The following is a 17,754-nucleotide window of genomic DNA, read 5'->3' on the forward strand; positions in this document are numbered from 1 at the left end:
GTTGAATACTTATTGAATCAAGACATTTCAGATTTTCATTTTTAGTTCAGTTGTAAACATTTATAAAACCATTATTCCACTTTGACATTATGGTGTATTGTGTGTAGGCCAGTGACACAAAATCTCAATACAACAAAATGTGGAAAAGGGTGTGAATATTTTCTGAATGAAGTTTGAAGTTTTTTTTTTTTTTTAAAGTTTTTTTGAAGTTTTCACTTCCATTGACTTTTTCCACATTTTGTTGTGTTATAGCCTGATTTTAAAATGAAATGTAGATGTTTTTGTCACTGGCCTACGCACAATACCCCATAGTGTCAAAGTGGAATGATGTTTTTCTGAATTTTTATAAATGAATTAAAAATGAAAAGCTGAACTGTCATGTGTCAATAAGTATTCAACTCCTTTGTTATTTACCCCACACATACAATTATGTGTAAGGTCCCTCAGTCGAGCAGTGAATTTCAAACACAGTTTCAACCACAAAGATCAGAGACGTTTTCTAATGCCTCGTAAAAAAGGGCACCTATTGGTAAATGGGTAAAAAAAAATTAAAAGCAGACATTGAATATCCCTTTAAGCATGGTGAAGTTATTAATTAACCTTTGGATAGTGTATCATTATACCCAGTCACTACAAAGATACAGGTGTCCTTCTTAACTCAGTTGCTGGAGAGGAAGGAAACCGCTCAGGGATTTCACCATTAGGCCAATGGTGACTTTAAAACAGTTACAGAGTTTAATGGCTGTGATAGGAGAAAACTGAGGATGGATCAACAACATTGTTATTACTCCACAATACTAACCTAAATAACAGAGCAAAGAGAAGGAAGCCTGTACAGAAAAAAATATTCCAAAACATGCGTCCTATTTAAAACAAGGCACTAAAGTAATACTGCAAAAAATGTGGTAACGCAATCAACTTTGTGTCCTGAACACAGTGTTATATTTGAGGCAAATCCAACACAACATATTACTGAGTACCACTCTCAATTTTTTGGACTTCCTTACCAAGAAGACAGTGAATGTTCCTGAGTGTCCCAAGTTACAGTTTTGTCTTAAACCTGCTTGAAAATCTATGGCAAGACCAGAACATTATTGTCTTGCAATGATCAACAGCTAATTTGACAGAGCTTGAAGAATTCTGAAAAGAATAATGGGTAAATATTGTACAATCCAGGTGTGCAAAGCTCTTAGAGACTTACCCAGAAAGACTCACAGCTGTAATCACTGCCAAAGGTGATTCTAAGATGAATTGACTTAGGGCTGTGAATACTTCAATACATTGTCGTATGAGAGACAACAACTAAATTCACATAGTTTGCCATGAACATAGGGCAGTATTACCGTTAGCACAGTTGAATCCCAAGACTTTAGATGCAATCAGGTTTCTGTAGAGAAAATAATACTGTATATAAAAAAGACAGCATAACACTTTTTGGAGGACTGAGACAGGATGGTCTTTGCCAATTTGACCAATTTAACCTTTAACCTAGCACCTTTAACACTATATACTGTAGTTTTCAGAGAATTCATATTTCAACAGGAAAAGCAAATGTCAAAAATATCTATAACACCTTTAACCATAGAGAGGGTCATGAGTTTTTCACATAAACAGGAAAAACTCTGAGGCCTAAACACAAGACAAGACATCCAGTCACGTCAGTGTTGTTAACCTGCTGCTGTTCTGTTTTCCCCTCCCCCAGGCCTTTGAGGATGTGTACATAAATAAGAGGAAGACCATTAAGATTATCCTGGAGTACGCAGACAGCGTGTTCACCTATATCTTCATCCTGGAGATGGTGCTCAAATGGGTGGCCTATGGCTGGGTCAAATACTTCACCAACGCCTGGTGTTGGCTGGACTTCTTCATTGTGGATGTAAGTAACTTATCCAACTGACTCTATGTTACTTCTTGCCTCCTCTTATGATTTCCTTCCTCCATCTTTCCATCCTTTATTATTTTGTGCTGGTATCTCTTTTTATCTCTCTTGCTTTGTCTTCATGTTCTTCTTCTCTGGCTATGTCTTTTATGTCTCTTGCTTCTCTCTCTGTCAGTCTTCGTTTTATGAGAGTTGATGAGCTTTTCTCTCCTCTTCCCAAGTTGGATACTGTTTCCCTTCAAGCACACTGTAGCTGTAACCAGATGACTCTTTGTTCCTGATCTGAGACAACTTTGATAATAAGGGACTTGAATATCTCAGATGATGATGCTGCAGTGTGAGCATTTAGCACTGATTGCAGATGCTGGGTATGGACATGACATCAAATCATTACCTATTGACATCGAACATTTAGCAGGCATAACAAAACTCTCCCTTCTTCCCATAAATATACTCTGTATAGTACATAACTCAAACATTTGCCAATTCGACTGCTTTGTCAACAACATTTGACCAATCTTTTAAGTGGATTTAATTTAATTTAATGCTATTCTTACCCTCCAGCTGAAATGTTGAAAGGCCTGGCATCATTCATTGATATTATGGCCTTTCGCGTTGTATCTCTCTACCCTGTTTAACTAACTCTATGGGCTAGTGTGTTATCTGTTGCTGTGGAGTTGACCTATCTTGTCATTGCTGTGAGTGAACTGCTGTAATATGGAATATTACAGCCTGAGATGGGAGGTGTGATATTAGCAGTGAGTCAACAATGTGGTTTACAATAGCACTTTATTATGTAAACAACCAAGGGGAACCACCATTTGCACATAGGTGATAGTAGGGGTAGGGGGTGAAAGGCAGGACGATAAGGATGGCGGGGACCGTCAACAATTTTTGACATTTATCCTTAAAGAAAAATCTAAAGAAAAATGTTACACTGTCCACATGGGACACATCACAATGCCATACAAGCTCTCTTCGGTTCTGGTGTTGCAAAGTGGGGGGTTTCATCCATTGTTGCTTTCCCCAGTAACATTTTTCTACTGTTGTGTATCGAAGGCTGTGGTGTCTGTATCTTCCCCTGTCTCTGGAAGAGCAAATGTAAAGTTATATTTTGCACTTGACCTGTCCTGTTGGATGTGTTGGGTTGGGTAATGTGATGGATGGATGGTAAGTCAAGTCATGACTTCTGAGTCTTAAACTCCATTATCAACTAATGTGTTATCATTCCTGATGGTTTAAGTATGTGTTAATGTCTGTGCTCAGTTTTGTGGGAGTGTGTGTGTGTTTGTTTGTGTGTGTGCGCCTGCCTGTGCATTGTGGGTTACTCAGAAGGTGCAGGTCTCTCTCCTCAGTATCTATTTGCACAGCCAGAGGAGGGAGGCATGGCGGCCACTCCGCGCCTTTACTACAGGGGGCGCCAAGCAGACAGAGGCTGAAGGTGACCATCACCCCAAAGAGCAACGCCAGTGTAGTAGCCGAGAGGACAGTGGAAGCTTTAGCGTGCTTTAGCATTAGAAAAGCCAGGGGACAGACATGGACAAAGGCTGTGTGTATATACGATAGAGATCATTTTAATATTAAATCTTCCCCTTTGTGAAAAATAAACCCATGGTTTAGAATAGCGTAGTTTCATCGGTAGTACTCAATACATTATGTATATATATCTATTGTACATTTTCATGAATGAGTGAAACCAAAAGATCAGCTCTTTCTCAAACACAGCCTTTGTCAACAGTTCCCAGAAGAGAAGAAGTCTGTCCCTTCAGAGCTGTGATAAAGTATAGTATTTGTCATTGGTAGACTCTAAGTATGTTTTAGACATATTTGCAAATCCCTTTGAATGAAACTGTCCCCTGTTTCTCAATGCCCATATAACAGTCCAGAGTCCTCTGCCATTTGATGAGGAATAAAGGCAGTATAATATGTTGTCCCTTGACCCAAATCCCCCCCTGCCAGTATCACGTTATCGTGGATGGTCATGGGAGACAGAGGGGAAGGGAGCTCAGGTTTTCTAACAGGCATGGTGTCCTGTGGTCTCTGTGCCTCTTTGACTCCTTGCGCCTCTCTGTCCTGTAACTACTCTACTACTGTGTCAAACCACATCTTTGGTCCCTTGGGTCACCTTATGTAGGCTATGGCTCCATCATCAGTTCAACTTGTGGTCTAGAATAGAATGAAATGTGAGTATAAGATGTCTCAGGGATGTGCACATTCAACCTGTACCTTTTCTCGCAGGTACCTATAACCGTGTCTCTCTTAAAATTAAAAGGGGTGTTGTACTGCAGACGAGAGGGACTTGGCTTGGATGTGTTGAGGGGCCAGGGTAAGATCATTGTGGTTTTGTCTCGGGACTCTCCCTTTCACAGGTTGTCCTCTCTCCTACTCGTCCCCACTACCGTCCTCACCCTCCTGGCTCCCATCTCCATTCTTATACTCAACTGGTACTTTGTGAATTGTGTGACTATTGTACATTTACTGTGTGTCTTGTGAATTTTTGTGAACGCATTTCTCCTCTCAAATTTCCCATTTGTTTAACTCTGCTACCTCTTTTTCTCTCCCCTTATTTTCCTCCTCTTTCTCTGTCTACCAAACGTTGCTAGCCAGGTATACTGTAGAGCTTATTTTCAAGCTTCACCTGCGTTATAAACTAAACCAAAACAACAATCAAAATTGGTCCAGTAGGGTCTATCTCTCTGTTACCCTTTCTAACTGTTTGGACCCTCTCTCTTCCTTCTCTCTTACTCTCTCTCTCTCTCTGTATAGGTGTCTATAATCACTCTTATAGCTAATGCGATGGGCTACTCCGATCTAGGGCCCGTTAAATCACTACGGACATTGAGGGCATTGAGGCCCCTTAGGGCCCTGTCTCGTTTTGAAGGGATGAGGGTAAGATCTAAAACACCAGGCAGCTGGTCCTTCTGCATGTCCATTCAACAGTTACAGCACCAATGCATGCTATAATGAACTAGACAAGATGATCATGGACAGCACTCACCTCAACTTAGCTAACACTTTCCCAGCCTAATTGTAGCCAAACCAATGTCCAAGTGGAGATTCAGGAAAATCAAAAATGAATTCCCACACTTGTCTCTTTGGCGCTGTCCCAAACAAAACGGTGCTGAAATTACCATCTAGTTGACCACACGTGGGTAGGTAATTGCTTCAAATGTATTACAAGGATTGGGTAACTTTGGGAGTTTCAGTAAGCAACAATTTGATAGGCCTACATGCCTTCAATTGCATTATCCTACTTTATTCCAATATTTTCATTGTCATTCAGTGATAATTATTCCCACAGTAATTATTTATGGATCCATCTAGTTGTGGTTAGGAAAACAGTGCATGCTTAGTGGTGAGATATGCGAAGAGATGGACAAAGTGGCATGCCTTGCAAAGTTTATAACTGGCATGAGGATGGTTAACACGCACTGGCTAGCAACCATGAAGAGAGCAGTGCATGCCAAAGCTGCCTCAGCATTACGGCCACGTTTCATACTAAGCCTTAGGCAGAACTTTACTGAATCATTGCTAGGTCGTTTGGCGGAAATACAAGTTTTGGCACCAGCAATAGACAATGCCTTTGAGATATAAAGAAAAGGTATGATGAAATTTTAAGAAAAACATCTTAGTTTCAAAGGGAAACAAGTTTATTTCGATTATATCAATATTTGCTCATAAAGGCTTTTCCACTGCCACCATGTCAAACAAATTATCTCTAGGCATTTATAAAATTGTACCAAAACTTCCTGTTTCTATCATAGCCTTCATGATTTTCTTTTATACGGTATGACTTTACTCGCAGAAAAACTGTGGATGGAAACTGTGGATGGAAATTTGCATGAAACGTTATCATTTTAGAAAGTCATGTTTAAAATAAAACAAAGTCACCTTTATTTAACCAGGTAGGCCAGTTGAGAACAAGTTCTCATTTACAACTGCGATCTGGCCAAGATAAAGCATAGCAGTGCGACAAAAACAACACAGAGTTACACTTGGGATAGAGAAACGTACAGTCAATTACACAATAGGAAAATCTGTATACAGTGTGTGGAAATTTAGTAAGGAGGTAAGGCAATAAATAGGCCAATAGTGGCGAAGTAATTACAATTTAGCAATTTACACTGGAGTGATATATGTGCAGATGAGGATGTGCAAGTAGAAATACTGGTGTGCAAAAGAGCAGAAAAACTAAAACAAATATGGGGATGAGGTAGGTAGTTGGTTGGATGGGCTATTTACAGATGGGCTGTGTACAGCTGCAGCGATCGGTAAGCTGCTCTGACAGTTGACGCTTAAACTTCAGTGATTTTTGCAATTCGATAAGGCGGAGCTATACATAGCAAAGACTTATAGATGACCTGGAGCCAGTGGGTTTGGCGACAAATATGTAGCGAGTACCAGCCAACGAGAGCATACAGGTCGCAGTGGTGGGTAGTATATGGGGCTTTGGTGACAAAACGGATGGCACTGTGATAGACTGCATCCAATTTCCTGAGTAGAGTGTTGGAGGCTAATTTGTAAATGACATCGCCGAAGTCAAGGATTGGTAGGATAGTCAGTTTTATAAGGGTAAGTTTGGCAGCATGAGTGAAGGAGGCTTTGTTGCAAAATAGGAAGGTGCAACTGATAAATTAAGAAAGCAATGATTATTTCAAATATGGATTGAAAGGAATTTCAGGTTAATTGTAATGATAAAATGTTGATTGGTAAAATGGAAATATGTTGCAAAGCTGCCTCATCACAATGTCAAAACAGAGTAGAGATGTAGAACTTGTGAAAGAAAACTGGAGAATAAAATCACTCATCCCATATGAATGGTACGTCATTTCTTAACTGAAATTGGCAAGCTATTGTACTTCATTTAGAGCCTTCACTTCTACTATCGAGGGCTTTCAAGCAAGAGATCCTCCCTGTACCCTGTTCCGTCAACTACTGTTTCACGTGTCTCACTCTAACCTTCCGATGTAACACACGACTTACAAGAATCACCCCAGAAAACCTGACCCCATTGGCCCCATGTGGTATTCAGCACGGACTAGCCCACACCAAGCCCACACCAGCCCAACACGGGCTAGCCATCACCAACCCAACAAAGGCTAGCCCACATGAATCCCACACCAGTCCAACATCACAGAGGTTTCAAACCCAGACTCCCAACAGGACGACATTTTGACAGACCAGAGCGGGGTTTGGGATGTCAATGAGAAAAGTGAAAAATGTGACCTTAGTTGTGATTTTGTTTTTTATTCTAAAAAAAGTATTACAGTAGCTGAACATGTTTTAACTTTGATCAAAAACAACTTCATATCGGAGTGTCTTTGATTTCACGGCCTGCACATTCACGGCCTGCACATTCACGGCCTGCACATTCACGGCCTGCACATTCACGGCCTGCACATTCACGGCCTGCACATTCACGGCCTGCACATTCACGGCCTGCACATTCACGGCCTGCACATTCACGGCCTGCACGGTGCGACACGACTGTTAGACCCAATGACTTGTTTCAGCACATGAGCTCAGCTAGCTAACGTCGCCATGACATCACCTACAAGTATGATCAGGGATTTATATTGCAGAAGCAGTTTCTGGGGTTATTCATACTAAACTATCTTTGCTGGCATGTTCTAGCCATCACCAGCCCAACCCAGGCTAGCCCACACCAATCCCACACAGCCAAATACAGGCTATCCTACACCAACCTAACACAGGCTAGCCCACACCAAGTCCACATCAACACAACACAGAACAGCTTACACCAACCTAACATAGGCTTACCCACAACAAACCCACAACAGCCCAGCATGGGCTTTCCCACACCAAGCCCACACCAGCCCTTGTGCACACCATGCCCACAAATATTCTAATGAGCCCCCGCCTCTTTATTATGAAGTAGCTGGTGTGGAATAGCCTGTGTTGGGTTGGTGATGGCTGACCCACAGAAGCCCAACATGGGCCTGCCCACACTAAGTCCAGCATGGGCTAGCCCACACCAGCTTCTTCATAACATATAGGAGAGGAATATTCAAATATTTGTGGGCGTGGCTTGCAAACAGTTCTTTTTGTGCAACCGTAACTGAGTGTTGTTCCAGTTTAAAGGGTGCGTTGTGTGATGCTCAAAATAAGTAATGTGAAGAAGTCTTTAAAAATAATAAGTCATTAAAGAAACAATTATGTAAGTGAATGGGGCATATAAAGAACAAATCAGATTTTCTAGTAAGACATATATGTATGATAGTAACAACTTGGTTGTCAACAATGGAACATGTTTGCTAAATACCTTTAAGGTTGGAAAATTATACAATTTATATCTAAGTAAATAAGTTTGATTTGAATAAATAAATAATACATAATTGGGGCCACCTTCCTTGGGGCCAATCGGCTCAATTTGGGCAGCCTACATGGGACCAATATTTTAGCCGGCATTGGGCCCACATCGTGCCAATGTGGGCATGTTTGCTTGTACCCGTTTCTAGTGAGTACAATTATAGAAAACTGAATGTGTAAGCCGAGCCATTGGGCAGGGCTTATTTGTTGAAGCCTTGGCACGTGAGACACCTACACCAAGTGAGACTCATAGTAACATTTCTCACAGCTTAATATGCCGCAGTTTGTTATTGGTTTTGAACTTCACTTAGTTTCATCAGTCAATTTCCTGTGATGGATTTTACCAGTACTGGTTGTTATTCTTTGAAATGTTGGTCTTGTCTCCTCTACAACTTGTAATTCCTACACAACCTCCCATACTGTATGTACCAACCAGCTCTGTCTACTGATCTCCCCACCTCCCTAGTTATGTCATGTCACCAGAGTTTGGTGAAATACACTACATGACCAAACGTATGTGCACACCTGCTCGTCGAACATCTCATTCCAAAATCATGGGTATTAATATGGAGTTGGTCCCCCCTTTGGTGATATAACAGCCTCCACTCTTCTGGGAAGGCTTTCCACTATATGTTGGAACATTGTTGCGGGGACTTGCTTCCATTCAGCCACGAGCCATTAGTGAGGTCAGGCACTGATGTAGGGTGATTAGGCCTGACTCACAGTCGGCGTTCCAATTCATCCCAAAGGTGTTTGATGGGGTTGAGGTCAGGGCTCTGTGCAGGAGAGTCAAGTTCTTTCACACCGATCTCGACAAACCATTTCTGTATGGACTCGCTTTGTGCACAGGGGCAATGTCATACAGGAAAGGGCCTTCCCCAAACTGTTGCCACAAGGTTGGAGCACAGAATCGTCTAGAATGTCATTGTATTCTGTAGCGTTAAGATTTCCCTTCACTGCAACTAAGGAGCCTGAACCATGAAAAACAGCCCCAGACCATTTTTCCTCCTCCACCAAACTTTACAGTTGGCACTATGCATTGGGGCAGATAACGACTGCCACATGGTGAAATGTGATTCATCACGCCAGAGAACACGTTTCCTCTGCTCAAGAGTCCAATGGCGGCGAGCTTAACACCAATCCAGCTGACGCTTGGAATTGCACATGGTGGTCTTAGGCTTGTGTGCGGCTGCTCGGCCATGGAAACCCATTTCATGAAGCTCCTGACAAACAGTTCTTGTGCTGATGTTACTTCCAGGGGCAGTTTGGAACTGTAGGGAGTGTTGCAACCGAGGAGAGACTATTTCACGTGCTACGTGCTTCAGCACTAGGCGGTCCCGTTCCGTGAGCTTGTGTGGCATACCATTTTGCTGCTGAGCCGCTGTTGCACCTAGACATCTCCACTTCACAATAAAAGCACTTAAAGTTGCCCGGGGCAGCTCTAGCAAGCCTAAATTTGACAAACTGACTTGTTGGAAAGGTAGTATCCTATGACGGTGCCATGTTGAAAGTCACTGAGCTCTTCACTGAGCTCTTCAGCTCTTCAATGTTTGTCTATGGAGATTGCATGGCTGTGTGCTCGATTTTATACACCTGCCAGCAACGGGTGTGGCTGAAATAGCCAAATCCACTCATTCGAAGGGGTGTCCACATACATTTGTATATATCTCAGCGTTAACCATCTGTAAATAACAATGTGAAGCCAAGCCCTAGAAACACAACTCTTATTCATGTCCCTTGATGTCAACTTCTAAGTTTTATAGTCTCTATTCAAACCGTATCCCGGAAGTTCTGCGTTACAGCGTGATTTAAATTTCAAGGCAACATGCGCATTAGCGGAAACTGCATTATTTGTTGATTTGTTGATTTGGATCCCCATTAGCTTTTGCAGAAGCAGCAGCTACTCTTCCAGGGGTCCACAAAAAACACAAAACATTACAAGTAACAAAACACTGATACACTGATAGACAAGGACAGTCAATGATATGCAAACAATACAACAACAAAAATGACAAACCATACGAATAAAAATGTATTTGTGTGTTAGTGTGCGTGTGTGTGTCCCCTCACAGTCTCTGCCGTTCCATTTGCGGTAAACACTGCATATGTCGTGTCAATCGGAAAGGACCTTTTAATTTCTATCCTGCAATCTGTAAATCTTCAGCGATACAGACTGAATAGAGCCCTAAACCTCCATAATACAGGATCATTCTGCTATTATTTGACTGATAATGTCTGAAACATTTACTCCATGTAACATGCATGTAATACACATACACCAGAGAACCATGTTTCCCTTCTTGGCAACAGCAGTCGACAATAATAGAAAAACACAACAACAACCACTGACAATAGCAGTAGTTTATTTTATTTTTTTACACTCACTTATTGATAAGGTACACTTATAACATCTTGAAGGCCTTGTTATGAAGAGGGAACCAGGTCCATCATCACATTATTATGATGCCATTTAGTGAGGTTAACTCCCTAGTCTACTCATCAAGGTAACTAAATAGGTGTAGTTATTGAGGTCATTTGCCATAATCAATACACATTCTGAGGGAAACCTTCAGTCCACTCTGACTGTCTTGTCAAGGTGGGAACATGGCTCTGTAAATGAGCCTGTTTGACTGTGCATGCCAGGCTCAGCTCGCCCCTCTAAGAGCTTCTGGATGTCCTGCATTAAAACATCAAATGTACATCGCCAGAGCATTACACTGTGTGCTACTGCTGATACCACCACCGCTTATCTGTGTACGACGGGGGGAAGATAAGGGCATGGTTTGGGGAGAAGTGGAAGTGTCAGCTGCTTTCCATTGTACTGCTTTTGTGACAGATTGGCCAGACGTTCTATGACAGAGATATGTGGATAGGCCTACTCTCTTAGAATTGGTGGACTCGAGGAACCCTGGAGATCCTCAAAGAACCATGGAATTCCTCAAGAAACCATTGCTAGTCAATGGTTCATATTTACACCTTTGGTTATTTGAGGGGTTCTTGGAAGAACCTTTAATGTTTCAATGTAGCAAAGAGTTCCTAAAGGAACCCTGAACCAGAGGCATGGCTGAGGAGGGGCGTGGCTTTCAGATAGATATTTTTAGACAACCCGTTAGAGTGTATGTAATTCCAATTAATCTGTTCTATTGTCATCACATGTTAAGGTGGAGCATTGACAGTTTTGTAACATCAATTAGGCTTAGAGAGGTCCATTAAGAGCCTATGCAAATCCTGAAGTTGAAGTAGTTACCACTTTAGTGTTAAGAAAAAATGTTGGGACTTGTTTACATTTTCACATTACATCACATATCATAAATAAACTGTCAGCAAATGTCAAAAACTTTCAGGAACTAAATATACATAATTAACCGTTTTGAAAGCAATTAAAGTTAATAAAGATCAGTTGTGAGGGTTGGGATGGGTCCTTAAAAAAAAAAATATATAATCCTGTTGTTCCAAAAGCCTCTCCCCAGGCGCTTTGGCACAACCAGTCTGTTCAAGTCGCCAGGACCGTGTGTGCATGTGCGACATCCCATCCTCGGGTCACTGCAGCCTGTATCGCCAGGATGGACCTTGGCACTGGCACGGCCAAGCAGAACAGACCAAACTGCGCAAGATGTTGGGGCAATGAAACCTTTAACTCACAACCCTGCGCAATATATGATAAATGAGCCATAGACAATCCACATGTGAGAACACACATTCAACAGCCAATACTCTGGTTATCAAAGTACAGTGCTGCCTGAGGGTCTGACCTCCATCTGCTTCTTTGCCTGAAATGGGATACCTAGTCAGTTGCTCAGCTGAAATGTGTCTTCCGCATTTAACCCCTCTGAATCAGAGAGGTGAAGGGGGCTGCCTTAATCAACATCCACATCTTTGGCTCCCGGGGAACAGTGGGTTAACTGCCTTGCTCAGGGGCAGAACTATACATTTTTTACCTTGTCAGCTCAGAGATTCGATCCAGCAACCTTCTGGTTACTGGCCCAATGCTCTAACCACTAAAATACCTGCCACCACGGCATCAAACACAGACTGTGAATCCCAAACCACTCCCTACTTACTTGATCGGAGTACCCTCCGTTTTCATGTGTTGCTGACACAAGAGAGTGGCGATGGGATCAATAAACCCATCAACTTCGGGACACACTCCTGACTTGAATTATGCAATTCATGTTCCATTTTTAAATAATAAAACAAGCATGAAATTCAAATGAACACATTCCCTCTGTTGTTTTACAAGATATAGCCTAAACTTGAGTAACAGTTAAACATTTAATTTGGGAGATATTTCATCAGTTATGTGTCAAGTCTCGAAATCAGACAAACAAATGCACATGACATATAATTAGGCACGCTTCTCCATTCTTTTGTATTACATTGTGCAAACTCCAAACATATTGCAGTGCATGTCAGGATAGCACTTCGCTCTGTTGCCTGCAGCCTTGCTTGCTCAGTCGATGTGGATATCCGATGGTCTAATTAGCCCTTACATCCTCGATAATTTTCCCTCCCTCAGCTTTGGGACACTTGTACAAATGGCTTGAAGCGCTTGAACTCGCAAATGGAGGGCCGAATGGTGAGGGAAAGGGGGTGATTTGTGATTCAGACGGGAAAAATATTGAGAAATCACACATAAATGGCAACAATACATTTTCGAGGGTTAGTGTTGGGTTTGGCTCTGGCTGCCTGTCAGGCGATGCCCATTCAGGCGATGCCCATTCCCATACCCCAACAAAGCTTCACCAGCTTGTTTTTCTGCAATGGCATCAAACACAGAAAAGAGAGAGAAATCACACATAACAAATGGTAACAATACATTACGAATTGCAATCAGAGAAAAGTAGGGGTGAAGCGTCGAAAGACATATCAACCTTTGTCCACCTTCCAGGACCTCAATCAACCTTTTGGGTTAGTTTCCCCTGTCTGCTTGAGGTCGGAGAGATTGGGACTCTTGGTGGACTTGTTCAACATCGCATCACTATCAGTCTTACAATCACAGTCAAAAGCTGAACTTTCCCTGCCATTACTGCTACCACTGCACATTTCTGGGCTGTCTGGCAGGACTGCAATGGGGGAGGGGGAGTCTCCTACCTCCTCTTCCCCTCCTCAGGGTGTGCCCCCAGCCGGAGAGACAATTGGCTCCAGTGGCAGGAAAGTGAAACTGGCAGGAATTTGAAACTTCCATCTCTTCCCCTTTAATCAGCACACTAACTGCTGCACTCCCTGCCTCCGTTTCCTTACCTGCACCTTCACCACATCCTCAACAATGGCCAACCCCTGCTCAGTACTCGCAATACGGGGACTGCTTGGGGGCCATTTCTATAGAGATGGGTCACCTTCACAGAGATCGCACGTTCTGTGATACTGGTACTCCAAAAAGGAGTGGCCCAGTCCCCTGCACACCACCTGCTGGCAAATCTCATCTAGGTGCCCCTGCTCTCCATACTTACTACATAACTTTGGTTGGCCCTGATTAGGAAAAAAAAAGACAAAATACAATTACAAAATACCATTTAAGATCCATGTGTCAAAACAAACTACAAAATACCATTTAAGATCCATGTGTCAAAACAAACTACAAAATACCATTTAAGATCCATGTGTCAAAACAAACTACAAAATACCATTTAAGATCCATGTGTCAAAACAAACTACAAAATACCATTTAAGATCCATGTGTCAAAACAAACTACAAAATACTTGTTCGAAAATTATTTAATTAGAATACTTGTATTTTGAAATACAGAAATACATTTGCAAGTAGCCAGCCTGAACAGCAACAACATTCTCAGTCACAAAAATATTTTACTTGCTATGACATGTTGTTGATCTACCTTGGTTAAAAGTTAATTTGTGGAATTTCTTTCCTTCTTAATGCGTTTGTGCCAATCAGTTGTGTTGTGACAAGGTAGCGGTGGTATACAGAAGATAGCCCTATTTGGTAAAAGACCCATATTATGGCAAGAACAGCTTAAATAAACAAAGAGAAATGACAGTCCATCTTTACTTTAAGACATGAAGGTAAGTTACTCCGGAAAATGTCAACAACTTTGAAAGCTTCTTCAAGTGCAGTTGCAAAAACCATCAAGCGCTATGATGAAACTGGCTCTCATGAGGACCGCCACAGGAAAGGAAGACCCAGAGTTACCTCTGCTACAGAGGATAAGTTCATTAGAGTTACCAGCCTAAGAAATTGCAGCCCAAATAAATGCATCACAAAGTTCAAGTAACAGACACATCTCAACATCTACTGTTTAGAGAAGACTGCGTGAATCAAGCCTTCATGGTCGAATTGCTGCAAAGAAACCACTACTAAAGGACACCAATAATAATAAGAGACTTGCTTGGACCAAGAAACACGAGCAATGGACATTAGACCGGTGTAAATCTGTCCTTTGGTCTGATGAGTCCAAATTTGACTTTTTGGTTCTAACCGCCGTGTCTTTGTGAGACGCAGAGTGGGGAAACGGATGATCTCTGTATGTGTGGTTCCCACCGTGAAGCATGGAGGAGGTGGTGTGATGGTGTGGGGGTAATTTGCTGGTGACACAGTCTGTGATTTATTTAGAATTCAAGGCACTCTTAACCAGCATGGCCACCTGAGCATTCTGCAGTGATACGCCATCTGGTTTGCGACAATCATTTGTTTTTCAACAGGACAATGACCCAGCATACCTCCAGGCTGTGTAAGGGCTATTTCACCAATAAGGAATGTGATGGAGTGCTGCGTCAGTTTATCTGGCCTCCACAATCACCTGACCTCAACCCAATTGAGATGGATTGGAATGAGTTGGACCACCAGAGCAGATGCAGAAGGATTGGGGCCCTATTCAGAATCAGGCAGCGTGCATACAATCCACCACTTACGAGTATATTACTTGCTAACGTTTAGTCTGTGGACAATAAAGTAGACAAGTTTAGGGCGAGGATCCCCTTCCAGAGAAATATCAGGGACTGTAACATACTGTTTTACGGAATCATGGTTTTCTCTGGATATATATTGTCCCCGTCCATTCAGCCAGTGGGCTTCTCCGTCCATTGTGCCGATAGGAAGAAAGAACTCTGGGGAAAAAAAGAAAGGAGGTGGGGAATTGTTTCATGATTTCATGATTAACAACTCCTGGCGTGATGCTACGACCTCCGTAAGGCAATTGAAGATGAAAAACAACAGTACAGGTACAAATTGGATGCCCAATTCTACGGCTCAGACATAGGAAGTGGCAGGGACTCCAGACAATCATGGATTATAAAGGGAAAACCATCGACGCCGTGGACACAGACTCCTCGCTCCCGGACGAGCTAAACACCCTCTTCACCCGCTTTGAGGAAAACAGCTGCCAACGCGTTCCCCAACGCTCACAAGGACTGTGTGCTCTCATTCTCTGTGGCCGACGTGAGTTAGTCATTTAAGCGTGTTAACCCTCACAGGGCTGCCGGCTCAGACGGCATCCCAATCCATGTCCTCAGAGAATGTTCAGACCAGCTGGCTGGAGTGTTTACTGACATTAAATCTCTCCATATCTCAGTCTGTTGTTCCCACTTGCTTCAACATGTCCACCATTGTTCCTGTACCCAAGAAAGTGACAGTAACTTAGCTAAACTAAACTTCTGTCATCATGAAGTGCTTTGAGAGGCTAGCTAAGGACCATATAATATTCACCTTACCCGACACCCTAGACCCACTACAATTCACATATCGCCCCAACAGATCCACGGACAACACAATCATCCTATCTCGCCTGGACAAGCGAGATACATATTTAAGAATGCTGTTCATCGACTACAGCTCAGCCTTCAACACCATAGTGCCCTCCAAGCTTATCACTAAGCTCAGGGCCCTGGGCCTGAAACTTTCCCTGTGCAACTGGGTCCTAGACCCCAAGTGGTGAAGGAAGGCAACAACACCTCTGCCGTACTGATCCTCAACACAGGGGCCCCACAGGGGTCTATGCTCAGCCTCCTCCTGTACTCCCTGTTCACTCATGACTGCATGGCCCCACACATCTCCAAATCAATCATCAAGTTTGCTAATGACACGACAGTGGTAGGCCTGATTACCAACAACTAAGAGACAGCCTACAGGGAGGAGGTGAGAGCCCGGACAGAGGCGTGCCAGGAAAATAACCTCTCCCTCAACATCAACAAAACAAAGGAGCTGATCATGGACTACAGGAGACAGCAGAGAGAGCACGCCCCCATCCACATTGACAGGGCCGCAGTGGAGAGGATCAAAAACTTAAAGTTCCTCTGAAACGGTCCATTCACACAGACAGCGTGGTGAAGGCGCAACAGCACCTCTTCAACCTCAGGAGGCTGCAGAAGTTTGACTTGGCCCCAAAGACCCTCAAACATCTATAGACGCACCATTGAGAGTATCCTGTCAGGCTGTATCACAGCCTGGTACGGCAATTGCACCTTCCACAATTGCATGGCTCTCCAGAGGGTGGTGCGGTCAGCCCAATGCATGACCGGGGGCACGCTACCTGCCCCACAGGACATCTACAGGATCCAGTTTCACAGAAAGGCCAAGAAGATCAAGTTGGACCTCAGACACCCGAGCCACGGCCTGTCCACCCCGCTACCATCTAGAAGGGGAAGCCAGTACAGGTCCATCAAAGCTGGAACTGAGAGATTGAGAAACAGCTTCTATCTCTAAGACATCAGATTGTTAAAACAGTTACCACTAGCCGGCCTCCTCCCAGTAGCCTGCTGTGAACCTTAGTCACTGTTCTAGCCGGCTACCACACTGTACTCTACCCTGCACCTTAGAGACTGCTGCCCGATGTACATAGAGTCATTGAACACTATGTACAATGACATCACTTTAAATATGTTTACATATGGTTTCACCCACTTTCTATTTATATACTTTATTCTAGTCATGGCTCATCCTATACAAAAAAAATCTGGATTATGTGTGTATTGTTTTTTTTATTGCTAGGTACTGTTGGAGATAGAAACACAAGCATTTCACTGCACCTGTGATAACATCTGCATATCTGTGTATGCAACCAATAAACTTTGATTTGAAACCAACACCACCCACAGCTAAGCAAGCTAGCAGGCTAACAAACAACCACAGCTGCCACCAATGATCTACTTAAACAAGGGCTAAAGGGGACAAAAGGAAGAGAAAGGAAAGAACATTTGTAGGCTAACTAGCCAAGTGGGGCAAGTTAGCCAGCTGCTAGCAGGCCCAAACTGAAGGTTAACCAGCTAGCTAGCTAACAGACTTAACAAGCTCAGAGCTAACAAACAATTGCTATATGAGACTACCCAGTAAGTAGAAGCAATCTAGAAACAAAAACTGAGAAAACCAGGAAATAAGGAAAAAGGAGGCTAACACATCCTAACAATGATGCACCTGTGGTTCCCCTGACAGCCACTCCACCTGGTTGCAAAAAACAATGAAAGTTGAAGTACAAACTTAACAAGATCAACAAGTATAACATTTACTCTAATGGGTGACCACAAATAACTACCTGAAAGCCACACCTCCAATAAGCCACGTCTCCAATCTTATAATAGTCTGCCACCTCTTCAAT

At 42.8% G+C, this 17,754-nt stretch overlaps 1 protein-coding gene across 1 annotated transcript in view; it reads left to right on the forward strand.

Annotated features, from left to right (window-relative positions):
- LOC112216904 (sodium channel protein type 8 subunit alpha-like) overlaps positions 1-17,754 on the forward strand; it is a 114,055-nt gene that overhangs the window by 85,319 nt on the left and 10,982 nt on the right. Inside the window, exons 21-22 of the mRNA XM_042297419.1 lie at positions 1,703-1,876; positions 4,646-4,768. Of these exons, the coding sequence (XP_042153353.1) occupies positions 1,703-1,876; positions 4,646-4,768 (297 nt within the window). The remainder of the gene's footprint in view (positions 1-1,702; positions 1,877-4,645; positions 4,769-17,754) is intronic.

The sequence above is a fragment of the Oncorhynchus tshawytscha genome, linkage group LG02 (genome assembly GCF_018296145.1).
Source record: "Oncorhynchus tshawytscha isolate Ot180627B linkage group LG02, Otsh_v2.0, whole genome shotgun sequence".
In the NCBI taxonomy this organism is placed as follows: Eukaryota; Metazoa; Chordata; class Actinopteri; order Salmoniformes; family Salmonidae; genus Oncorhynchus; species Oncorhynchus tshawytscha.